The sequence below is a fragment of a genome, unplaced genomic scaffold (assembly GCF_019419815.1).
Source record: "Pyrus x bretschneideri cultivar Hongxiangsu unplaced genomic scaffold, Pyrus_bretschneideri_v1 Contig62, whole genome shotgun sequence".
Classification (NCBI taxonomy): domain Eukaryota; kingdom Viridiplantae; phylum Streptophyta; class Magnoliopsida; order Rosales; family Rosaceae; genus Pyrus; species Pyrus x bretschneideri.
Window position 1 is genome coordinate 352,873 of NW_025999801.1, and position 26,009 is coordinate 378,881.

At 37.6% G+C, this 26,009-nt stretch overlaps 4 protein-coding genes and 1 long non-coding RNA gene across 9 annotated transcripts; 4 read left to right on the forward strand and 1 right to left on the reverse strand.

Moving 5' to 3' along the window:
• Window positions 1-2,686: 2,686 nt before the first annotated feature.
• On the forward strand, window positions 2,687-10,820 carry LOC103947021. The gene is made up of 17 exons (XM_048572671.1): window positions 2,687-3,108; window positions 3,355-3,592; window positions 4,120-4,391; window positions 4,496-4,522; window positions 4,960-5,130; window positions 5,243-6,025; window positions 6,162-6,256; window positions 6,776-6,838; window positions 6,960-7,048; window positions 7,156-7,221; window positions 8,011-8,643; window positions 8,867-8,941; window positions 9,135-9,205; window positions 9,333-9,390; window positions 9,596-9,851; window positions 10,304-10,723; window positions 10,768-10,820. The coding sequence occupies exons 1-17, from the start codon at window positions 2,687-2,689 to the stop codon at window positions 10,818-10,820; spliced, it is 3,792 nt and encodes a 1,263-aa protein (XP_048428628.1).
• Window positions 10,821-10,944: 124 nt separating this feature from the next.
• LOC125471880 lies at window positions 10,945-15,291 on the forward strand. The gene is made up of 2 exons (XR_007253994.1): window positions 10,945-12,500; window positions 12,662-15,291. It is a non-coding gene; the product is annotated as an uncharacterized LOC125471880 (long non-coding RNA).
• Window positions 15,292-15,806: 515 nt separating this feature from the next.
• LOC103947022 (L-aminoadipate-semialdehyde dehydrogenase-phosphopantetheinyl transferase) lies at window positions 15,807-18,415 on the reverse strand. Of its 3 annotated transcripts, none has more exons than XM_009357857.3 (5): window positions 18,185-18,415; window positions 17,834-17,966; window positions 17,464-17,708; window positions 16,704-16,875; window positions 15,807-16,214 (listed from the first exon to the last, which is right to left on the reverse strand). In XM_009357857.3, exons 1-5 carry the CDS (start codon window positions 18,298-18,300, stop codon window positions 16,038-16,040), a joined length of 843 nt encoding a protein of 280 aa, XP_009356132.2. In that variant the 5' UTR covers window positions 18,301-18,415; the 3' UTR covers window positions 15,807-16,037. The 3 variants fall into 3 exon arrangements, with proteins under 3 accessions (XP_009356132.2, XP_009356131.2, XP_009356133.2); XM_009357856.3 differs by having other exon boundaries at window positions 15,807-16,232; XM_009357858.3 differs by having other exon boundaries at window positions 15,807-16,232; window positions 17,834-17,956; window positions 18,185-18,326.
• Window positions 18,416-18,713: 298 nt separating this feature from the next.
• On the forward strand, window positions 18,714-24,266 carry LOC103947023 (ubiquinone biosynthesis protein COQ9, mitochondrial). Of its 3 annotated transcripts, none has more exons than XM_048572721.1 (7): window positions 18,714-18,872; window positions 19,403-21,437; window positions 22,567-22,802; window positions 23,038-23,110; window positions 23,533-23,615; window positions 23,692-23,761; window positions 24,105-24,266. In XM_048572721.1, exon 2 carries the CDS (start codon window positions 19,429-19,431, stop codon window positions 20,335-20,337), a length of 909 nt encoding a protein of 302 aa, XP_048428678.1. In that variant the 5' UTR covers window positions 18,714-18,872; window positions 19,403-19,428; the 3' UTR covers window positions 20,338-21,437; window positions 22,567-22,802; window positions 23,038-23,110; window positions 23,533-23,615; window positions 23,692-23,761; window positions 24,105-24,266. The 3 variants fall into 3 exon arrangements, with proteins under 3 accessions (XP_048428678.1, XP_048428680.1, XP_048428679.1); XM_048572723.1 differs by having other exon boundaries at window positions 19,407-21,437; XM_048572722.1 differs by lacking the exon at window positions 22,567-22,802.
• LOC103947024 lies at window positions 22,797-25,198 on the forward strand. The gene is made up of 5 exons (XM_009357863.3): window positions 22,797-22,948; window positions 23,038-23,110; window positions 23,533-23,584; window positions 23,692-23,761; window positions 24,105-25,198. The coding sequence occupies exons 1-5, from the start codon at window positions 22,850-22,852 to the stop codon at window positions 24,195-24,197; spliced, it is 387 nt and encodes a 128-aa protein (XP_009356138.2). The 5' UTR covers window positions 22,797-22,849; the 3' UTR covers window positions 24,198-25,198.
• The last annotated feature ends 811 nt before the right edge of the window (window positions 25,199-26,009 follow it).

Here is a 26,009-nt window from a genome sequence, read left to right on the forward strand (position 1 = left end):
CCCCCTCAGATTTGGGGTTGATTTCAATTCCTTACAATATCTTTAAAACATTTCAATTTCATATATTTACTCATCATTTTATTTCAATTTCATACATCTGTTAAAAAATCTGTTAAGTTAATCATTAAGTGATGATGTGGCAAATAAGGGGTCCCTATTTGTGTTGATGTGGCTGCCACATTTGTGCCATGTGGCTAAACACTTAATAAAATATTTTTAATATTAAATTAATTAATTAAAGAAAAGTGTATAAAAAATTAAAATTAAAAAATTAAAAAAAAAAGCCCAAAACAAGTTCATCTTCCCCACCCCCAAATCACACTCTCTCTCTTTCTCTCTAATCCCTAAACCTTCCCCACCCCCAAATCACACTCCCTTTCTTTCTAATCCCTAAACCCAGAAACCATTATCCAGGACCTCTCTCTCTAATCTCTAATCCCACATTCAAGTTATCCAGGACCTCAAGAGCAGTGACGATCGGCGGCAACCACTCGTTGAGCCTAACATTAACGATGGCTCAGATCACTTGACAGACCTTGCAGACGGTGCCCTTTCTGGTGAAATTATTTGTGATTTTTCCACTCACCAACGTCGTAGTAGGTGTGGGAGGTGCAGTGGCTACTGCGGCCGATGACGTCGAGTAGTGGGCAGCACGCGAGAGAATGTCATGAGGGGGGATTTGGGGGTGGGCTCGGGTGGGGAGAATAGGGTGTCTTTGAATTTGGGAAGATGAAATGGTTTTTGGGTTTAAGGATTAGAGAGAGGAATGTGATTTGGGGGTGGGCTCGGGTGGGGAGAAAGGGGTGGGGAAGACTATCTAGTTTTGGGTTTTATTGTTTTTTTAACTTTTTTTAAAATTAATTATTTAAATATTTTATTAAGTGTTTAGCCACGTGGCACAAATCTGGCGGTCACGTCAGCACAAATAGGGACCCCTTATTCGCCACGTCATCACTTAATGGTTAACTTAACAAATTTTTTAACGGATGTATGAAATTGAAATAAAATGATAAGTAAATGTATGAAATTGAAATGTTTTAAAGATGCTGTAAGGAATTAAAATCGACCTTAAACCTAAGGAGGTAAAATGTAATTTATCCAATATATTTATAGACAAAATATATGAACACATATGCAATATATATAATTGAAAGGAAAATATAGATATAGAGGGTTCATACATCATCGGGAATGTTTTTATACTTCAAGGTCGTTTCAAATATCTTAATTTATGTTAAAAAAACCTAATTGGCAGAAAATAATTGAAAGCCTTTGATGTTGTAGAAGAAAGCCTCATCCACGATCTTTCATTTCCTTAGCTTCTGGCAATACTGCACTGATAATGTGTTGTGGGCCTAATTGACTAAACTGTATTTAGGAATAGAGAGGGAGAGAACCCTCGGCAAAAAGGAAATGTAATTATGAGGTGTTTGTTATATCATCTCATTGTGTCTTTATTTATAGTAATAAGAAAGGTTAAATCCTTGTTCTAATAGGATTATTAACTACAAAAAAATATTCTAAGATATCCCTAAATGCATTACGATATACACAATGACATCCATAATCTAATAGAACTACAACTTTTTATTAAAACTTAATATTTTCAAAACCTTTTAGTTAGTTTTTCTTAAATTTAATCCCCTCGATCCCCTCTCTCTCCCTTGCTGGCTGCTGGACTCGGCAGTCAAAAAGTCAGCTGCTAAATTGGAGTGGGACCCACAGCCATTCCTCTTTCTATCAGAGAACCTCCACGACTACAGCACCAAGCCTTCAACGCCCAAACCACCCCCCACCCCCAAAATCCCTAGAATTCACGGGTACTTTGTCACCCTACAATTCGATCTCTTCATCCTCGATCGCTCAATGCTGGTACGTCTCTCTTGCGTTTCGTTTTGCGTCTAGCTTCTCTTTCCCCGAATTTTGTATTTGCGAGGGAAATTCAGGGTCAATTTGGTGCAATTTCCGAAAACCCTAATTTTTAGTAGCTTAATTCCAGGGTTTGCATTGTAATATTGGGTATCTTTTTTAATTTGGTATATGTCCAGTTTCCCGAATTATTTTGAAGTTAAGCTGTTTATGTGCTTTACAGAGCGGTAAATGGTTGATTTAATTGTAAAAAAAAAAAAAAAAAAAGAGCAATTTATGAATAATTGTAGTTGCTGAGTTGCTTTTGTTGGTTGGTTAGAAGAATTTAGGGAAATTAGTGGGTGTATAATTTGGAATCTTGAGTATCTTTTCCAGTTGTATGGGACACTTGGTAAAGGTAGCTTTTTGGTCAACTCTGTTTTGAATTATCTGAACTCAATTCTGTTTTTGGAAAGTGAACTTACACTAAGTTTAACATCGGAACCGGTTGGTGTGCCATTGTGGGGTGGAAGAATGTCAATTGGTGACTTGTACACGGCACTGTATTATTTCTGACAATGATTCTTGTTATCTTTGACTTTAATGTGTAGATTTTTTTCTGTGTACATGTAAAGAACAGAGTTTGTATTTGGTTTTGTACTAATTTAAGCTGAATGGGTATTGTAGATGTGGTCAGATAAATTCAGAATGGCCATTTATTTATGGATATGATTTGTCCAGTACTTGTAGATCACTGCATTTGAAATTGTTTCTTGAGAACTAGTTTTATAGGAAGAAAGTATTTGTTGATATGAGCCTGTTCCCTTGGGCCTGAGTAATGGCGGGAGGTGCGAGATTTGAGATGAGTTCAGCCAGTCCAGAGGACTTGGCCTTTGCTGGGGGCCATCCAAATCGGCTGAGGGGAAATTACCCTGGTTCCAGTTTCGATAGGTCTGGAAGCTTCCGTGAGGGTGGTGAGAGTCGGATGCTTAGTTCTGGTGCTAGTACTCCAAGGGGCAATGGTACTTCGGCAGGAAATTTACCTCCACTACCTCAATGTTTACTGTTAGATCCTATTACAATGGGGGATCAGAAGTTTACTCCCTTAGGTGAGCTAAGGAGGGTTCTGGGAATACCTTTTGGGGGCAGTGCAGAAGACAATCCATGTGGAGCAGCTAATTTGAAGCCCCACACTCCTGTGGCTACAGAGGACCTAAAATGGTTCAAAGCCGGTGTGCTAGAGGCCTCAAACCAGGCCAGGTAATTTAAATAACTTTGAATTTTCCATTTATCCTTGAATCTGTTTATTTGTGGCTCGAGATCCTCTCTAGTGTTGATGTCCTTTTTATGAAGTTAAAAAGTTAATCTTTATCTCTCTAATAAATATAGTTGAACGTTGCACCTCTAATTCAAGGTTATGTAGTATCGACCTTGTTGAAAGTGGGTAAGCCTTGGGATGTCTCAAGAAGTATTCTCTCTGCTGATGTTAAGACAATTTTTGGTCAGGGTTAGAGCGAAAAGGTTGGATGAATCCATAGACAAATTGAACAGGTATTGTGAAGCTTTAAACTTAAAGAAGCAACAAAGGAGTGAGTTTATAACAAATGAAAGATCAGGTGGATCAAACTTGCTGAAGGTGGGAGCTTCGAGAAACTCTTCAGATCCTATGAATCAAAGGCTGGAGGACAGGAATAAGTCGGTTGTGATGAATAGGCGAGTTCGCTCATCGGTCACAGAAATAAGGGTATGTATTCTGAGAGTTTACCTTGGGGTTTGAAGTTAATTGCTATATATTAACATCTAATGCTATAAACAGTGGCAAACATACATTAGTGGAATTAGTCTTCCAGTTTTCACTTTCTTAAATTATTAAGAAATGTAAGGTTTACAGAAAATAAAGGAAGATACAGCCTGGGAAGAGAAAATCAAATTAAAGAAAAGGCTTGAACCCATAACATAGGCATGGGAATTTGAAACAACAAAAGGTCACTAGAAATGAAGAATGTAAAAAAAATTTAACTGGTGTTGAAATAGTACTAATTGTTTCTGATAGAAAGTAGTACCACCCTTTCAGGTTTAACATTATCCTGTGCTGGAAGTCTGAATACATTGACTATAAATTTTTCAGGTTTCAGCTTGAAAGTCTTTATCCTTCCCGCAAATCTCTAACTTGTTTGAGATTCTTAGGGTATCATGGCTATTTACATTTGTTACTTAATTTTGAATCTTGTTTTCATAACATGTACATTTGGGTTAACTTTATCTTTTTAGGCTGAAAGCAGAAATAATGTGCTGACAAGGCAGCCTGTGGTCATGGGAAAAGATAGGGATATGCTTAGAGGTGAAGGCTCTGATCTCATTGAGGAAAAGATTCGCAGACTACCTGCTGGAGGGGAAGTATGGGATAAGAAAATGAAAAGGAAGCGTTCTGTAGGCACAGTATTTAGCAGGTCCATGGATGGTGATGCAGAGCTAAAGCGAACCTTGCATCATAAACCTAATGAGGAGCCTTGTCCCCAAGCCTGTGATGCCCAAAGTTTCAGGTGACTTTATATGTTAACAAACATCCACCACCACTTTAGAGAACCAAGAAATTATATACTCACAATGTTTGTATTAGAGGTATATTTATCATATATACTGGCAGCATAGTTGGGTGTTGTGATGACATGCTGTAGTTGTATCATATTTGAATGATTTGATGCTACACAACTTATTAGATGTTCTTGTTGTTCTTTAAAATCCCTTTTTTTACATGTAAAGTGTAAAATCGAATAGAAAAAAAGTAGCCACCACTTGAATTGCCATTTTTTTAATTTTGTTATATTCTGGACATTTCCTTCAACGTGTAAAGTCCCAAGGGTTGAGTGAAATAATGTGTTGTGTTTGTTATTCTAACAAACCTATAGTGTATGAATTGTTTTTGAAACATTTTATTCTCTTCTTAGGGAAGTAGAGGTTTGATCATTCAGTATTCAGGGTCGTATAGTTGTGGTTTTCTTTTGAAATTGTCTTGTTTCATGCAGTAATCCTTGTACTGGTTTTGCTTCCTTATTAGGCTTGTTTGCTATTAGCTATTAAATAAAACGAGAAATTTCTCCACTCTTGCAGATCAGGGTCATTTACTGGTGGTAATGGCATTAATAAGTTAGATTCGAATTCCTTGCCTTCCAATGCAAATGGTCGTATTATGCCCAAGAATGAGTTGGACAAGGTCTCGCTTTCAAGGGATTTAACGTCTGGGTTGACTAAGGAGCGACTTGTACTAAAGGGAAACAATAAGTATGTGCTCATACTATGCTTGTGAAAGAGTTTCTTGTTGCTGCATTGAAGGTTTCTTTAACTGGTTATTACTAAATATTTTTATGTCTGATCTGGTGACCACTCTGTTCAGATTAAACGTTCGCGATGATAGTCAAACACTCAATCCTGATTCAGTGACAAAAGGAAAGGCTTCAAGGGCACCAAGAAATGGCCCTGTAACTGCATGCACCTCATCTCCTAGTCTTCCTCGCACATCTGGAATGCCTGAGGGATGGGAACAACCTCCAAGTGTACCAAAAAATCATTCAGTGAGTGGGGCTACCAATCGCAAACGTCCTATGCCCACAGGATCAACCTCTTCCCCCATGGCTCAATGGGTTGGTCAGAGACCACAGAAAATGTCTCGAACCAGAAGATCAAATCTAGTGTCGCCTGTGTCAAACCATGATGAAGTGCAGATGCCCTCAGAAAGCTGTTCCCCTTCTGATGTGGGTGGTAGATTAAATTCTTTTGGGACCAATGGGCTGCTTCAGAAGAGTGTTGCGATTGGCGCCAAGCAAATTAAAATTAAACAGGAAATAGTTTCATCTCCTGCCAGATTATCTGAAAGTGAAGAATCTGGTGCTGGTGAAAATCGTGAAAGTAGATTGAAAGAGAAAGGACCAGGTTGCAGTGAAGTAGATGAGAAAGCTGTGAATGATGTTCAGAATACTGGTTCTTCAATAATGCCTACAAAGAAGAATAAATTGCTGAATAAAGAGGAAACTGGAGTTGGTGTTCGGAGACAGGGAAGGAGTGGAAGGGGATCATTAGTTTGTAGGGCTACAACTGTAACTACAAGGGAAAAATTGGAGACTCCAGCCTCAGCAAAGCCATTCAAAAGTATGAGACCTGGTTCCGATAAGAATGGAAGGTGATAACTAATTTATTTATTCATTAATATTTTCTTTCAGAATCATATGATCTATATTTTCTCAGTTTAGCATTTTCCTGTTAAAGCAAACCTCGACAGTATTATGTTTAAGCTTTGTATTTTTTTCTTATTTCAGTAAGTCAGGGCGTCCTCCTCTGAAGAAATTGTCAGATAGGAAGGCATTTGCTTTTCCGGGCCATATATCTACCAACGGTTCCCCTGATTGTGCAGGTAGAGTACCAGCATTTTATTTATTGGTATATTTTGACTAGGCCTGTTTACTATTTCTTGTTGTACTAGTACCAAAAGGGTTATTAATAGATAAATGATTCTTTTAATTTTCTCAGGGATCAAACATTATTAGGGTTTGGATACTTGGCTAATTACATTTCTGTATAGGGAATTTTTAGTAGGCACTAAAAAGTCATTCTGCACTCCTCCATCCCTTATTTATATCACCAGGGAGGAGTGCAGGATGATCTTTTTTTAGTGCCAATAGCAGCTTCCTTCTGTATATTGTGCCATCTGTCGAAGTTTTACCTTTCATTTGGATTGCATGTCCGTACACTCCATGAATGAGAAGAATCATCTTTATCATTATATGATTTCGAACTTCTTTAGAGAGCTATACTATTTTCTTTGGATTTTTTCCAACACAAAAATAAATTATAATATATGTACCGCACATAGTGCTTTGGCTCTTTGAAACTTAAGGGCTGCAATGATATGCGATTGCTTATGATGTTTCAGGTGAGCCAGATGATGACCATGAAGAACTTCTGAAAGCTGCAAATTTTGCCTGTAATGCCAACGGTATGTTTCTGAGACTAATCTATAATTATGTGTGTACATTTATTATACATTTAAATGTGCATTATAACTATGTTTTTTTCCTATACATTTTCATAATGGTATTGCTTAGTTGTTTTTGCAGATTTGGCCTGTTCTAGTTCATTTTGGAAGAAAATGGAACCAATTTTCGGTCCTGTCAGTTTAGAGGTGGTATCCTACTTCAAGGAGCAGGTAGAAGCTAGAATTTATCACTACATCTCTCTCAAGAAAATTTCTTTTATTAGGTTGCTTTGGTCCCTGACTAATACTTTCCCTATTTTTATGTTTGCTCAATTCAGCTCATATCTGTGGAGGAGAATGATGAATGCATGTCTCTGATGTTAGGCAATGCCAATAATGTTTCGGTAATGTCTAGCATATACTTTCATTGACATAGGCTTTTGATATCTGATTTCTATCTCTGCCATCTTTCTTTATATTAAATCTTGGTTATTTTCCATCCAGTGTCATATTTTATGTGATTGGTAAACTTTTTTGTAAAAGTGCTTTTGAAAAAAAAAAAAAAAACAGTATTATAGTGTTTGGTAAACTTTTATATAAAATAGAAGTGAAAAAAAGCCGGTTTTTCAAAGCTAGGTTTTGCAGCTTCTTGTTTTTGGCTTTTTTTTCATCCAAAACTGTGAAAAAAAGCTGAAGCTGAATGTTTACCAAACACAAAAACAGCTCCCAGCTTTTTTTGATACCAAGCTTTTTTCAGAATCACCTCAGTACCAAACCAGGCCTGAGACTTGTATTTTGTATCTCATCCTAAAGTGTGCCACCTCAGACATCTATTTAAGCTTCAGTTTTTAGGCATTCATTAGGATTTTCAAATGTTCAGCAACGCATTTTCCTTCTATGCTTGTGCAAACTCTGCAAACACTGTCCTTTTAAGTTAATGTTACAAAAAGGGTGGTTGTGCAAGTGGTTTAATTTTGAAATTGATGATTTTCTTGCGAAGGACACACACCAATAAAGGGCAAGAATGAAAAAGAAGACATTATGAACGGGGTTATTCTGTGTATGATGTTAAATTATTCTATCCAGCTTCGCTTAGTTTCTACTTTATTATTACTTGTTTCAGAGGAGGACAAATATCCTGCTGAGTAGGATACAAACTGTGATGTTAATTATGAAGTTATGTTGTTTCCCAGGGTGATATTGTGCATGAAGAGAACTTTGTGTCCAAGACTCTTATTTCTGGACCATATGAGTGCAACATGCAAGACCAAATTCAAAAAGGAGATGTATCTTGTGGACAATTAGACTCAGAAGGAAAGAAGAAAGTGCCTCCACTGTACCAAAGAGTATTATCGGCTCTAATCATGGAAGATGACATAGAAGAATTTGAAAAAGACATTCACTGGAGAACTATGTCTTTACAATATAATGGGGACAATTCTCCTAGTGCTACATGTGCCTCTATTAATGTTGAGCCAAGGAACAGGATCGGGATCCAGTTTGCAAATAATACAGATTTGGGTTTGCACACTCTCAATCAATGTTCCATTGACAGTTACCCTTACAATGGGGATAGTGGCTTCATGAATGCCACAGGAATCTGTAATCAATTATACAGTAATGATTATTCAAAAGTAGATTTTGGAGTATTGCATTCAGAGAGTGGGATGTTCCCTGTGTTTTCCGAAAATGGTGCAGATGGGTTACTACATGTGGGTACAAACTCTCCAAGAATTTCTTCCTCTGATTGCCCGTATGAGCAGATGCCTCTGGAGGACAGACTCTTGTTGGAGCTACATAGTGTTGGCCTGTATCAAGAAACAGTGGTAAGGGCTTACCCTATGCAAGTGATGATGTATACGTTTTCAGCTCCATGACCGTAAAGTGTCTTTTCACATTACTGGGTTTATCAGGGTCAGTCCTTTTTCTGCCGGAAATTTGCATGTCATCCAGTGCTGAATTAGGATTGGGGAAATACTTCGAATTCTGTTGCCTTTTTCAATCCCTTTCCTACAATAATTTAGCTACTTACTGTTTGCCTTGTCTCAGCCTGATCTAGCAGATGGAGAGGATGAAGCAATTGATACAGATATTCTTGGACTACAGAAGCTACTTCACCAACAGGTTATGGCTCTTAGATATCACCTCTTATGAACACAACCGCGTTTTCACATTTTTAAACCAAACTTTCTCCTCATTCATATGATTGCCCATTTTTGTCTTGCAATTGGTCCATTCCGAGTTATGGCTTCATTTTTCCTATGTTATCTCATGGTTTACTAACAGAAATTTTATTCTGATTCTTCTGACTTTGTAGGTTGATGGGAAGAAGATACAGTTAAACAAATTTGTTGCAGCAATTGAAGAAGGCATGGACATCGAAAGACGGTGTGATATTTAATACTTTAGATGTTTTCTAGAAATTTGTAGTATAATATATTTTATTGTACGAAAATCAACACAAGAACTGATTCATTGATTCTGTAGAAGTTTTAATCATGTGGCTAAATTGCAGGCGCCGGGAGCAGGTTGCTATGGACAAGCTTGTTGAGTTGGCTTACAGAAAGCTTCTGGTACTTTTTTTTCAATTTGCTTATTGGGATGGGATTCAAACTTGTGTGTACCAAGCATCAATTACTTACATCTTGATTAAAGTGCACAAATAATGATGTTCTTTAACTGTAGCATGTACCCACATTCTGCTGAATTATAGCTGTAGCATGTGAATTATGAAGTATTACTTTAGACCATAAAAAGGTCTCATTTCTTGTTTCTTAGGCCACTCGAGGAAGTATTGCTTCAAAATATCGGATTGCTAAGGTTTCAAAGCAAGTTGCCATTGCTTTTATGAAGAGGACTCTTGCTAGATGCCAAAAATATAAAGAAACCGGAAAAAGTTGTTTTAATGAGCCTGTAATTCGAGATGTCATTTTCGCTGCATCGCTTCCCGGTGGCAACGAAGAAACCATGAAATGCAATGGCTTAAGTTCACCACTTGAAAATCAAAACTCTCAACAAGAAACTGGGGTTTCAGGTTAGTACTTTTAAGTATTTAAACGCTTTGCTTTTGAGGAGTATTTGTTGTTTTAGCATATTTTTTTTTTTAATTTATTTATTTTCTTTTATTTTTTGGGTTTGTATATGTTTAGAAATTTATGTGCCACAGTTTGCATGTTTTGCAAGATATTGAAAGCAGTTGTATAGTTAGAGGCCATATATATCAGACAAATCCAATACACAATTTTATTTCTCTCCCATGATTTGGACTTTTGTCCAAACGCCTCTGATTTACTTATGGGAGCTGTTGTCAGCACTCCAAAAAGGCCCTCCAAATTTATAAATGTACAAAGGAAATCTGTATGGGGAGGAGTGCACTATTTTGGAGTGCCAATAACAGCACCCTTTATTTATAGATATCTTTCTTGCGGAAACTAAATCTCAGGTGACCTGTTTTTTGTAAATGCCTTCACTCTTTTCTTTTTACAGGTTCTTCCAATTGGACGGATGATCATCATAATAAGTATGGCAGGGGTTATGGTATTTCTGGAAGTCTTACCCATCCCTCTGAGCAGGTTACTAAAACTGGACCAATATTGTACAGAGGAAAAAAGAAGGAAGTTCTGCTTGATGATGTTGGCAGCCCCTCCTTGAAAGCTGCATCAAATCTTGGTACTGTGTTGGCCCAAGCAAAGGGAAAAAGAAGTGAGAGAGAAAGGGACAAAGATACATCAGCCAGGAATTCTGTCACCAAAGCTGGCCGTCAATCATTGGGTAACAATAAGGGTGACCGTAAAACCAAAACAAAGCCCAAACAGAAGACCGTTCAGCTATCAACTTCAGGAAATGGGTTGATTAATAATGCCCCTTCAGCTGGATTTGTTGAACTTGTTGGCAACAATAATAACAGTAAACGAGAGGTTGAGCCTGCATGTTATAATGACATTCCTCAGGGTCCTACAGAGACCAAGAAACAAATGGATTTTGCAAACTTGCATCTGAATGAATTAGACTCGATAGAACTAGGAGTAGCCAATGAACTTGGTGGCAACCAAGATCTGAGTACTTGGTTTAACTTTGATGATGACGGTTTGCAAGACCATGATGCAGAAGGGCTTGACATTCCTATGGACGACCTCTCAGATTTGAATATGCTTCTGTGAGGACGACGGTATACTGTATATTTCCTTGGATTACTTGACCTTTTAGACAAGATTGATGGTGCTATTGTCAGAGGGAAACCTGCCAATATAAGTTATGGCTCTGGCAAACAAGCACATGTAATTATGGCCATTTTTTTGTATACTCGTCTGAAGAAGTTTAAAATAGGAAAACAAAAACAAATCTCAACTGTTTATGTAATGCAGATAAATTCTCTTGTCATGACAAATAACAGTTTTCTTTTGAGCATAATTTGCCTCTGTTATTTTTCTTTTCTCTAGCATTGCTGACTTCTTTTCCATGGCAAATAAATTTAAGTGCTAACTCGAATCTGGGTGCCAGTGCTAACTGATAATGACTTTCCTTCCAATATACTGTTTTTGGCTGTTATTCTATATATGTGCACTAATGAGTATGCTATATTTGACAGTGATGGTGGATTATTGATTTACTGTTCTTTTAAAGTTAAATTGCATTTGATTACACTAAGAATTGTTAGTGGATTCATCACTATTATTGCTTTTCTTGGGAAATCAAGTGGAATCTTGTTAACAGGTACATTCTTATTTCGGGCATTAAGGACTTATCTGACTGAAAGAGATCATTTGCCTCGTTGCTCAGTTCAGGCACCAGGGTATGCCTTAAAATTTACTATGGACTCCTGATTATTTTTTTGGTCAATACAGGTCTCCACATAAATGAAGTGAATGCCTGGAAGATCTTAGTAGTATTTGTTATAGTAGGTAAATTTTTTACTCTTTCCTAAGACGACCTGTTTTGACCTAACAAAGAAATAGGCTCATTAAAAAATTTAATTCACTCTTAACCAAATAAATCTTTCTGGATTGTTTTGATGCTTTACCATAACAAGCCCACACATGTGTTCATTCTTTTTTTTTTAATACCTTTTTATGTCCCTTTATCATTGAATTTGAGGCACGGAAACAGGATTTATTAAGGTAGGCTATTTTCTTTCATATCCTATGACAGCTACAATTACTTGAGATTTATCCTGAGTTCTACCAAAATCAGCTTTTGGGATCAACTATGACTTAACGTGATATTCTGAGTTCTAACATAATTTGGATTTTGTAATCAACTGTTATTTGGCATGATAATGTAGTGTGCTGTACCACCCAGCGCATAACCTTGTCCCCCCTACCCTCTTCTGGGTATGCCATTACCAATCGTAGGTAACCCCCTATTTATCATCTGGTTGGTGTTTGTACTCTGGTGACCCTTGTAACCTTGTTCTTGGATAGGCCCTATTTTGTTAACTAGAGTGGGACTGTGCCTACACATGATAGGGAGTATTGTGTTCTGTTGTCATGTTGTTGAGGGGCTGATCTCCTAACAGCTTAGGCTTTTGGGATTTACAGTTGCTCGGATTTGTTTTGCTACTAGAAAACGAAGAGGTTTTCTGGTTTGTTTTCTGTTTCAGGAGCTTTTACAGCCCGACCTCTGCATATGTAGGTATGTTTCTGTTTCAGGAGCTATTACAGTCTCGGGACCTCTTCATTTGTAGGTAATGCGGTCCCAATGATATAATTTCGTGACTATTTCTTTCTGTTGAGAAACTTGATGGATCTGCAAACATCTGCTTCAAGTTGGTCGTATCTTTTCATGTATTTCATTGGATTGTGGTGGTTGCTTTACTTGAATTTCTCTTCTTGTACGTTGTTGCAGGTTGGATTCTGAGAGATGCATGTCCTGAATATAGCTTGTCCACTGTCCCAGCTTGTTATTTTTTACTGTAAGATGATTGTCATTGCCCTAGCATCTGGCTCTGTTTTATCATTAGTTATCCTTGCCCTAAATCTTGTCCTATTTTGCATATATTTTTAGGGGATGGAGCCTCTGGCTCTGTTAATTAGTAGTCGTTGATGGTATTGATTGGTCATTTCTGGAGGAATGTTTCTCTTTACCTCCCTAATGGATTGTTAATTTATTTCAAATACTAATGGGTTTGAATCCGTTTGAAATCCAGAAGCAGCGAGAAACCACTGTTCTTGCGTGTATTACATTCTCACGAAACATTGTGGCTTTTTGTTTTCATGGTTTCTATGATCTTTCTTTCCTTTCTTAAATATTTTTGTCATTCCTCCCTTTAATTTGAACCGGTATTTACTTATGCATGTTTACAGAGGCTGGATTACACTTAACCAGCCCTACACTTCCCCTTCAGATTCTTTTTCATCCCTGTGAATCCAATTTCAACACATTTACACTAGTATGTTACAATTTTGAGTTGATTCAGTTTGACATTTCCGCCGGAGTGGTGTACAAAAAGTGGAGGCCAATGTAGTGTCTCCCTATCCTTCCCCGTTGCCCTTCTCTTTTCTTTGGTGGAATGAGGAAAGGAATGGGGTCACATGTCTAAGGTATGTTTTCTTGTCAATGTATTAATTATTAATTTGGATGAATGTGATACAATCAGGAAATTATAAATGTGGATCTGTTGGATTTAGAACAATGATGAAAGAGTATTAGCCATTTCAATTATCATTAGATAAACTGTGTTCGTAACTTCGTATATAGGTTGAACAGTAATTAGATGACTAACTGGTTTGAATATTGTTTAAAAAAAAAAAGAATGGTTTAAATATTGCTGTTTTTTGGCAAAGGTGATCATAGACGGGATCCTGAAATGGACAGGCTGGATTGTTGGGCCATATTAGTACATTACGGATGTTATATAAGTTCGTTATCAGTTGACACTAAAAAAAGTGTTTTGATACTGTGTAACTTTTGGTAAAATTTCTTCTTTCTTAAATCCTAATGTTACAATGATCATCCAATTTTGATACAGTGTAACTTTTGGCTGTCATTCCATGAATAAATTCTAAATCTAATAAAGTATAGATGGATATTAAGACCGATTAGGATATTATTAACAAGGTTTAGAAAGGAAAAAAAACAGTTTGTGTATGATTGAGCAGTACACAGGACTCTCTTTTGCTGAGGAATCAGTGGGTTACTATATATAGTTTTACCAGATCAATTGATAGTGTACCTTGTATAAGAGTGGTGTTCTGCTGATTCAACCGTTGAATTTAATTCTCTAATCATACCCAATGTTTACTTCATATACGCGGTACTAGAATTAGTATCCTTAAACTAGAAACGTAACCTTTATCATATGGTTTGTGTGGGTGTTAAAAAATTATGTGAATGGGTTGAGCAGTAAATTCAATATTGTTTGAGCATAGAACAAGCCCCACAAAAACTAAATAACTGGTGTAACACACTCTAGTTTCCAGCCCCAGTTGCTTTGTGTTGTGTGGCTAAAGGTGAACAGTGTCATGATTGATGTACGAGAGCTCTGATATTCAGACAGAGTTTAGGGTGTAACCGTGTAGGATTTACGTTTTAAGTAGTTTTAAGGATTATGCGTAACACACTCTAGAATGTTAAGACACTGACCAATTAATATTTAACAAGGCAGAAAAATATCCAGTTGGAAGGTTAAACTTGTATTTGTCATGAAGATCTCTTGTAAATGTTGTGTGTGTATTTTTATGTATGCAGTTGCTCGCAACTGGAAGTTTGTGGTGGCATGTGTTCAATCTCGGTAGTACATCAACAAAGGAGGTGTGATTTGCGTTTTGATCTTTTGCTGACAAAGTTCCGAGAATGCACGTCAAAGTATTACCTTGCTGAATCTCAATTTTGGACTTCAGGAAGTCCATGCTTTTTAGATGTCTTGCTGAATCTTAATTTTGGTTGCAAAACCAGCAATGAATGAATTAGAAACAAAGAAGCTGCATATTGAATGGCACATAGGAGCAGTTTTGTTTCATTGCTATGCTCTTCAATATTTATCATCTGTTTAATTATCATTTTGAGTTCTCTAATTGAAACTGTAGGAATGTCCAGCTGCTGAATGACAACAGAAAATAACGATGAACAAAGCCTGCAGTGTAATTTTGTTACCGCAATTGTCCTAGTGCCTGAACCTTGCTTCAATGGTATTATGCGCGGAAGAATTTTGGATTGAAGCTGTTGCCGATTTGCTTGAAAACAAGATTGCGTAGCCCATATCTCAGATCGTTGTCTAGGAGAACGATCATGTTGTGGTGTTGTTTTCGGTAGCTCTGTGACACCAAGATTGTTTCACGTTGCACTCAAGGACGCTGCTTTTAGTAGTCGCCTATAAAATCAGTAGACTATCCATTTAATTTTGTTTTTCCTGTTGTAAAGTTTGGAGCCTCCAGCACAAGTGCTTCCATGTTTGGGGAGTTAAGCCGAAGAGCATAATATTAGGCTTTCGTTTGTATCCTTAATATTTTCCAGGTGAATATTTTTGTGTAGGGTAATAGTTTGAGCAAAAAGCTTTTCGCTTTCCCCAATTTCTAGTATTTGGAAGAAAAATGGCAGCAGACATACATTGCTGCTTGGCCAATTTGCTATTTTTCGTTGATGTAGATAGCAAAAAGTGAATGTGTAGTGAGATGCCACACCAGGCAGCACACCGAGGGCAAGCATATCTTGGTCTGCGGGGCTTGGTTTAGAACCCAACCCCAATCTGAAAATCGACTTTATTAGCTACCTCCAACCATGGTAATTGGTAACCCAAGGGTTTAAGGGTGCACTTTGTGTGGTTTCACCCAAGGTGAACATACCAAGGCCACCATAACCACCTCACCTGGTTAGGCTTTGTGTAGGCAACCAATCACTTTAATGCCCTGATTAGTTACAAGCTCACGCTATTAGGCTAAGCAATATCATAGCATTGTGTAAATCTTTTTAAACATATTTAATATCTCATCTTCTCGATGTGAGACTTTAGCAATTATCTAGTAACTACTTTCCCACTTCCCAAGCAATGAAATTCAAAATCCAATACCAACCGATCGATAGAAAGATCTTCTAATGTTAATTTCCAGGTGAGACGTAGTAGCCTAAGAGATTTAAGCGTTCTCTCGTTGTAATACCGACTCCTACATATTTACTTCGAACAGAAGCCTTGCGACTCAAGGAACAGAATTACCGATAAAGCAGTGATTTTGCTCTCATCTGTAAATAGTGAGGAGAATGCTTTATCCTCCTCTTCATAGGTGGTTCAATGGTCCCTAGCTTTCTGTAAAACTGTAACGAGTTGCTCTACCGTTCTCGAGACAAATCCGGCATTTGGAAGATGAAGAGCTGTTTGATATTCCTCCTCGCCGAACTCTACCTGTTTTAATGTTCTCATGTAACTCTCCGTAGCTGATCTTGGATGACCCCTAGCAATGGAGACCTGCGATTTTACGGACAACTGTTACATAAGGTGAAAACACGATTAATTGCCTCATGCCGTATAAACGCAAATGCAGCCTTAATGCCTCAAAGATGTTGGACTAGTTTAGGGCTAGGGAGAAAAAGAATCTGCAGGCGAACCAGATCTTATATCAGCTCTTTAGAAACACGAAAGACCCTAAGTGTGACTAATCCTAAGTTAGTCTTTCTCTTAACCTAAGCTGAATGACAGTAGTTTCAAGCAGATCTACCTTTAATCTTAATGTTTTCGAGTCTCTAAGTTCCCTCATTGTCTTGATACTTTTGTTACCGCACATGTCCCTCCATATGCACGTTATCATTCAACACATAACGTCATGAAATATGGCAATCGATATGGATGTTAGTCATAGAAAACCAACAAAATAACTATGTAACCATGACAATCAAAATAACGCAGCGATATGTACCAAAAAGCCAGAGCTCGTTGAAAAGAAAAACAGAGAATTACCAAATGTCCCTTCCCTAGCTCGAGAAGCCAAAATCGCCATTCTCTCATAAGCTTCCCCTCAACGTGTACAGAAATATTTGTCCAGCAACTGTGATGAAATTCCACTTTGTCCAAACCATATGCCACTCCGCTCCCAATTGCTTTGACATAAGCTTCTTTCAAACACCAATATCTACGCACAAGAAAAAGGACCTTGCAAATCATCAGCTGCTCAAATTTTTTAACCTCTCCAGGATGCTGTTTGTTTAAGAACTAAATTCTTGTAAGACAGAAAAGTTTTCCATTTATGCTCCAATATATAAAAATTTCTATTCCAAACCAGAATGACTCACCTAGACATTCAACTAGAATTAAAAACTTGTATTGAAAGGTTTCTACTGAAATTGACGCATGAGCTTATCCCGGCAGAAAACATAGTGAAAATAAAGGCAAAGTTTTCAGGCAAGGTCTGCTAGCCATATCTAAATTAGCGGTAAAATGTGCTGAGCAAGATGCTCAAGTTAAATCCATAATTTCGCATTCAGGGGAGATAAATAGTATTAATCGTAATTAATGTTGAAATAAGATAAGAAATATAGTGTTCCAGTAATTCTCTATCGGATAACACAGCTTTGCAGTAAGAATACAAGTGTATAACTTATAAGCATACCGAGATATGATCAATTTTTCAACGGATAAAGTAGGCATTTGATTAAAAATGAAGAAATAACAAACTGTAACAGATCTAATGGCTCAACGAATAGATGAAGATTAGGGGTACCTGTAAAACTCAGTCAGAATATCATCCGAGGTTCCAGCGCTGAGTATATTATCCCATTCAAAACTTGAAAAGCAAGAGGAGAAGTTTTTAACAAACTCTATAGGCGTCTCTTTCTGTGGAATGACTACCGAAACAATGTCCACCCCCACCAGGCACAAAGGTTCGGATGCTATAGCAACGTAGTCGCCATGATGCGATGCATTGAAGTTAAAATTGGGAAAATCCACGCAAGCGTGGCCACATTCCTGAAAACAAAAGGACATTATGCATATTCATAGTACAATGAACAAAGATACTAATGCTAATCCGTGATGGTAACACATATTCGGATTCAGTCAGACAAAACAAGAACTGATGAGTGTAGTCATACCAGATACGGTTTGCCTTCCAAGGTGCGGTTGATGATAATTTCATGAAACGGAATTGCCAACACTTGATGTGCAAGAGCATACTGAAGCAAGCGGCTCACAAGCGCCCGCTTCCGGTCTTCCATCTGTACAAATCTACCAATGTCAAAATACAATGTACCTTCGTTAACGGTGTTAAACGATTGTTGATAAATTTAAACCATAACAAAGAGCTTCAATGCTCAATTTCAAAAAACAACAGTTCAAACCTCCTCTGTTCATCCATTCTATGTTCCTTATGAAAGGTGAAAACCAGAACAGAATACAACACGAGACCAAAAAGAAAGCATAGGAGAGAGAGAGAGAGGGAAAACCTGGTGACAGATGATTGCTCAAGTGGAGGGAGGAGAGAGAGAGCAGAGGAGAAATCATGGGGAGATGGGTCCCACTCTGATATGTCCACGACCCATCTCTGCACCCCTCTCTCCATGCGTACCAAACAGCCACACGCACAGTTGAAGAAGAAGATGCTTTCTTTCCTTGTTTCGGTTTCTTTCTTTCGTCTCCTGTGGACGGTTGCGCACAAATATTTTGGGTCAACTACGTTTTACCTCCTTCTGATTTGAGGCGTTATAAATGGCCTACGAAAATATATTTCTACGAAGCTTAATAAAATATTTTTGAAAATGTTTATTTTTAACGTTAATAATATTTTTACTTTAAAAAATTACTCTTGGTACTATTTAGTTACAATAAATTTTTATCATTTTGGTTAAATTAAAAATTTTAAAATATTTTTATTAGTTTTTTTAATATTTTTCTAACTAAAGGTTTAAAAAAAAATTGGGACTATTGAATAGTATAAAAATAAAGGTTAATTTTCATACACGTAGGCTTGAACGCAACAACAGAAAAACGCTTTTTTCTGTGCGAGCCACAGCCAAAGAAAAGGCAGGCAAACTCTCCTCACTCTCTCTCTCTCTCTCTCTCTCTCTCTCTCTGCCTTTCGCCGTTGGGTTTCCACATCTTCTGCAACAACGAAGCTCTCTCTTCCAAATCCAGGTTTTTATTCTCAATAGCTTTATCCTTCTTTCTCTTTTTTTTTAATGGTAATTTTTACTTTTTTAGATTAAATTGGTGTCTGGAATTTAGGGGTTTTGTTTAGGGTTTTTGAATTCCCAAATTATATCATGATTAGGGTTTCTAATTTAGGGCTCTTAATGATCTGTATCAAGATTTTGTTATGAAAAAAATAATATAAATTATCCAAATTGTTGTTAGGATTCATTTGGTTAACAATGACACAATGCAATGTAAGGTCTCCAATCTCAATTTTTGTTTGGGGAAAATAATTAACATTGAACTGCTCTGGATATCCTTTGATCTTAAGTGAAATATTGAAGAAATTAACAATTCTTGGTAAAATGAAGTATTGAAGAAATTCAAAGTGAAATACTGAAGAAATTAACAATTCTTGGTAAAGTGAAATATTGAAGAAATTAACTCCAACTTTGGAGCTGTGTTAGGAATTATGTTGCAAAACCAGCGACTTATATTAACGTATGTCTTGACTAAACTCTTTTTGTCTCTAGGAAGATATTGGCAATACAGAATCAAAATGTATCGATCCACAGCAAATCGGCTTCTCCGGCTCTTTGGCGCACCCTTGGTTAGCAGTAGCAATACCCATATGATTCAATTCCGTCCTCTTCAATCGCTTGTTGGTCGTTCTCACTTTTCCACCACTGTGAGCTCTGAACCATTTGTTGAAAAACCCCCTAGTTTTGCAAATTCCACATCATCAACGGCCAATGAATTCCCTAATGTTTCGAATTCCACGTCATCAACAGCTGGTCACACAAGGAAGTCGAGAGTAGAATACCAAGATGAGCAAGCTCGCGTGCTCCAGGCCTCGCTTCCCCATGTGATAAGATTGGGATGGAGCGAAGCCGCGATGATTGCTGGTGCAAGGGATGTTGGTGTGTCTCCATCTATTGTTGGATCATTTCCAAGGAAAGAGGGCACTCTGGTGGAGTTTTTCATGGATGACTGTTTGCAGATGCTTATTGATAGAATCGAGTCCAGTACAGATGAGCTGAAAAGTTTGATACTCAGTGACCGTATCGCCAAGCTTATCCGTATTCGCTTAGAAATGCAGGCACCCTACATATCGAAATGGCCTCAAGCTCTTAGCATCCAGGCACAACCAGTGAATGTTCCCACAAGTTTTAAGCAGAGGGCGATGCTTGTGGATGAGATTTGGCATGGTGCTGGTGATGACACCGCTGATTTTCAGTGGTATGTGAAGCGGACTGTCCTTGGAGGAATATACTCCACAACTGAGATTTACATGCTTGCCGACAATTCCCCAGATTTTCGTGATACATGGGCATTCTTGGATAATCTGGTGAAAGATGCCTTTGACTTGAAGAAAACCATTCAAGAGGCGACATACTTGGCAGAAGCTGTCGGTGCTGGGATGGGGACTTCTTTCCAAGGATTTGTGAAGAGAGTCTTTCAGGGCTAAGAAATTACGAAAGCGTTCTATTGCAAGCATCAGTCCTCCCTCTGGTCAGTATACTTGGATGAGATGCTGTGTTACTACTTTAGTAGTTTTTGGGGTGGTTCATAGTTTAAATTACTGTAAATGTTTTCTTTCTCGGCCGAAGCCTGAGTTACGTTGAGTAGTAGTATATTGATAGATCCATTTGTTTGTCAACTGAAGTTCCAGTTACGCTCTCAAGCCTGCTGTGTTTGGAGGTTTTGCAGTGGTACCTTCTCCAGTATGTTGAATGTATGTTGGACGAGTAATAAATTAAATATAGTCGAATTAAAGGAAAATGGAGGTCTAATTGAAAGTTGTATGAGGTTATATGATGTATATAAAGAAAATGCTTAAATTTAAAGATCTTTAACCATTCAACCATGGATGCTTCGCTAAGTATAAATTCCGACCAAGGTGCTTCGCTAAAAGTGTCGGTCGCTTTCTTCCGAAGGCAAGTTGGTGTTCTTGGCTTTTTCAAGTGTGGATTACATCTCGTAACAACTCAAGTTCGGCAGGAGCACGCTCGAACTCCGGATTGTTATCACGACCACCGTGACCTTCGAGTATCTCTGCCCGTTTAGTCTTATCCCCATTCGCAGAACCATAACGGTTGTGATCAAGACCGAGCGCGTTTAGTCTTTCCCAAAGACGTAGTTAGGTGACATAGGTCCTAGATTTACGGTTTGCACTCCACGTAGGTCTTGTAATCTTTAGGGTAAACACAATTACATAGAGTAGTTTGTAGTCCTTCGCTGTAAGTTAGTTGGGAATTACAACACCATTTCCGCCTGCCTGAGCACCAAACTTGAAAATTTCGTCAAACCTGTCACCATACCGATTTTTATCCTTCATACCCGACCGGTTAGACCGCTGAGACCCGAACCCACGGGCCCTACCCAAATTCAAATAGCACCAACTAGATAGATAATAAACTGTAAAAATGACACGTTACGGTAGGAATTTTTTACACGCACATTGCAACGATAAGAAGAAAAAGGCCTCTCTCTCTCTCTCTCTCTCTCTCTCTCTCTCCATTTCGTCGCTGGGTTACTTGTGTCTGCAACAAAGAAGCTGTCTTGGAGGTCAGTGCTTTCATTTTTTTCGTCCCCATCTGCCGTTTTCTTCCATTTTTTTTTATGGCATTAAGTTATGCTATATGTGTATTTGGGGTTTTTGATTTCTTGTTCTCTGTAATGTGAAATCATAGTATTGATTGATTTTGATGAGGTTGTGGATTGTTGGTCGTTTCTGATTTGGAGATTCTTTTGTTTTTCCTTTTACTGATGATAGTGTTATGTTAAATGTGTTAGCTTTGCGTTTCATTTGGGCATCATTTACATTTTACAGTAGGTAAATTGAATGATCAGTGATGGCTGTTCCACAGCCGAGAGAATAAAAAAGATGGGATAAGTCTCAAGTACTAATAGGGCCTGTTTCGAACTTTTAAAATGACTAAACGCGCTTATTCTGACAGTGTTTGGTAAAACACTTGAATATCTGGTTGTGCTTCTTACAAAAGCGTTTTCAAGAAAAAGCGGCCAAACTGACACATAATTTTCAGGCCCTAAAAGAAGGAAAGTGATTTCTGCACATCAAATTTTCACTTTCTGCACAACCCTCTAAATTGTGGCCATTGATTCTCCTTTGATTTGTTCAATCCAATGGCTTGAAAAAAGGGTGTGCAGGAGGTGAAAAAAGGTGTGCGGAAATCATTTCTCCAAAATGAAAACTTTAATATGAAATTTACTGGAAGTTATTGATAAATTTTACAAATATTCCCTCAGGGGTTCACATCTGAGTCTGACCCTGCATTTCTAGGATTCACTGCTCCACTGTGTGAGGTTATATGGTTTTGTATACAGTACATTTTGCTTACGGCACTCTAAAATTTCACTGTGCACTTTTTCCTTATTTTTTCAATGTAATTTTTGAAATCTACCCTCTCTTGTTATTGCCACTCCTTAAAAGCTATCCAAAAAGCTATTCTGCACTCCATTATTTAGTACTCAACTATCTATCAAATCTTAGTCCCACAAGATACTAAAAGCTTACAAGGCTTAAACTTTATACCTCAAGAGTGTTTGACTAAACAATATTTCTATACAGAAATGTTTATGTGAGTTTGTTGGATATGTTTGTGTGCCTTCATCCTCTCAAGATGCTTATTTTATATTGGTCCGAGTTTGACCTCATGGTGACATAACATTTCAGCTCGAGTTGTCTCAAGTCCCATCTCAACTCATCACTTATAGTTCCAGCCAAGAACAGGCCGAACTTGGGCTTGCTCCAGGGGCTAACAGCATAGCCACTCATTCCAGAGATCTCTCTGGATCAAATTTGAAAACCCTAGTGAAGAAAAGAAAATGAAAAGAGAAAAATGCCTTCATTTTCAGTTTTCAGTTTAACCTGAAAAGGTTTTGAAACATTTTACCGTAAACAAGGGGAAGGTCTTTTCTTTATTTTCTTCTAGATAAAGTATTTATAGTTGAAACAAATGGAAAGTGGTGGCAAGGGAAGGGAAGAGGAACCAGATGGCATGTCTGTACACTCTCCGTGCAACGCTCCCCCTTCCTCTGCTTCTTCTCTCCCCAAGGTCTTCATCTTTATATAGACATGTACATACATATATGTTTTTCATGTTAATTTTATTGACTCTTTTTGTCGCGATTTTCTGGTTAATAGGACCAATCAGAGATTGAGTTGGAGCTTAGACTGCTAGAAGCTCTTGAATTTTATCCCCTGACGAAATTACAAGGTAAGTTTTACGAATCTAATTTCACATCTTTGTATTTTGTTTTTAATTACTCTATATGAGTAGTTGGGTGAAACTTGAATGGAAAATGTATCAGTTTGGTTGTTGGAAAAGGCGGTCAAGCAGCATCTGTGTCAAATCACATGCTTGAATCTTCATACTGAGAATTATACATATGTGATTGAAATTTTTACCTGCCAATTTTTGTACATTATTGTTCTGGATGATATAAGTGAATATTATCGCTCTTGCAATGAACCTTCACATGGGAAGAAAAGCTATGTCTAGGAGTTCATGCACATTGAGTAAATTGTAAAATAATTAGACTGATAATTGTTCATTTTGGTTCTCGCATTCAAATTTTTTTCCTTATATCATCAGTGTTGTTCGTTAATAGATAAGAAATCGGTAACTTGTTTGTGCAGGCATACATCGTCACTTTGTCCTTTATGGTTTAATGGATTTTCTGCAGAGAAGGTTCCTTTCCACCTCACATTACTGCTCCCAGGTTTTCTAACACTTATTCCAGTGAGCCTCCATTTTCTGATTGATAGCCTCACTCTTTTTCTGTATGATCTTCACAGGTTTGACCGGTACTTCTCTTCGGATGAGGTTCTTCAATTGCTCGATCGGTTCTACAACTTGGAAATGCTGGTATATAACTAATTTAATTAATTTGTCCATATTTGCATATTTCAATTTTTGTTATTGCTTATCATGGACTGTCCTATGCTCTCCCTTTTAAATGATCGAATCTTCATATTGATCGATATTTGTTTGTTTAGAGTAATCAGAAAGGCAAGTTCAGAGTATCTGTGCATACAACATAGAACTCTTGGTTAATAGTATAAAGCTTCGTTTTTTTTTTATTTGATAAATTTAACGTTACTCAAATATGCCGTATGAAATATTGAAATGCTCCCATGGGATTTTAAGTATGTGTCCTCAGACCTATTGAGGTGTACATTTTATTCCGTTTTTACTCCTTGTCTTTCAGAAGCCAGACGATGACGAGATGGAAATCCTGAATCATGAGGAAGATTTTTGCTTGCCCCAAGTTTCTTTGTTAAGGAAGAACCATAAGCATTGAGCGGCTGTTTTTGTATGCAGACAATGTTTAATTTGAACTGATCATATGTTCAATCTATGTTTTTGGCCATTTTTTCTTCTACATACGATCAATGAATCGTGCTTTTGAGCGTTATTATCATATATGTAGCAGAGTGAGATCATCAATCAGATCAATTGGTACATGATCGCATTGCATTAGATCTATCACATCACTTACAACTGGTAGGCATGGACAAGCGGCACAACAGGCAGAGTCTGCTCTTCTCCAACCATTGGAAAATGCAACTGTCGCGGTCAAGATGTAAATGCAGCATATGAGTGGCTTCCGAATCAACCCCAACGTCCGCTATACAACAGCAAGCCCCTGGTGATGACCAGGTTTGCACTCTTACCTTCTCCAATTTCTCATTGGAAGTTCTAGTTGCTGGTACAAATGTGGCTGATGCCCACCACCACAACCACCACTATCATCCGACTCCGCAACCACATCAACTTTGAGGAATGCCTCCATATGCACAAGGCTAATGCCTCCATAGCACAATACTTCATCCGCCACCTGAGTATCCGTAGATCCCCCATTGCGGCCGTATATGCACGTAAATCAACAGAAAGATTCAAGACTTAATTGATCAGTAGAACCCGGCGTAACAGCTTGTCATATTGGAATGGAAGGAAGCGAATGAAATTTTGATTGAAGCTTTGCCAGCTCAGCTGGGTGCCCTAGAGCAGCTAGGAGCAGAGGAGTCTTGCTTCTCAAGTCAGACACGAAGTTGTTCAACCCTGGTTTGAAATTGATTGACATACGTCTACTTTGCATTTTTATTTTTATTTTTCTGACGTACCAAGACTGCGATTGACTTTGAATATCGCCACGGTAATCACATCAAAGCCCTCAATTGGAATCACCATGTACGGCCCAGCTAGCTTGTATATTAGGCGGACTGGTGGACTGGAGGATAAAAATCCTCAAATACAATTTTGTATGCACATGAATTAAAGTTTGGAAAAGACTTGTATCCATCCCATGGAGGAGCTTACTTGTCAACTCATTTGTACTTACTCATGAACGTGTATTTTTATCGTATAAATCATAATCAAAATCGTTTATTCTTTTTAGCTTTTAAAGATCATTTTTGCTAAAAATCATTCAATTTCGAGATTGTTTAGTCATCTATATACATTAAATAAATGAATAGTTGCTCATAAGGATGCTAATTGTTTCCAAATCAGTCGATTTGTTCGACAAACGTGGATGACTAAATGATAACGATAAAGCAAATGAAAAGTACTTCTAATTATACGTGTCACTTTTGCGATTAATTAAGTAAGTTCCCTACAAAATGAACACAAGTGGATGAATAAGTAGGTTACCGAGCGAGGAGGTAAACACAAGTATTATCCTTAAAATTGTTCCTCTCACAGTAGACGTAACCAACACGTCAAGCCGAAAACTCTCCAACTAATTAATAACTTTCCATCTAATTGGGTGACCAAACAGAACCTAAAAAACTTGTTCTACAAAGTACAAAATTAAACTATTGAAAAAAGGATAAGATTACCACGACGGCAAACTAATGTAAGCCTTTCCTTAATTTATTGAAATGGTAAACAATTAAACAGCTAAATTATACTTTTTTTGGCAATATTTTGTTATCTCTAACGGAATTTGGATCCTCTCCGGATCTTACTGTCAAAGCCTAAGGATCAGAAAATCTAAGCCATTGGTTTGAGTGGACAAAAAAAAAGATCAAAGCCTTTTGTTTGTGTGAGATGAGGCCAACCGTATAAGTTAACAAGGACGAACAAATTCAATTTGAATGGTCGGATTGCT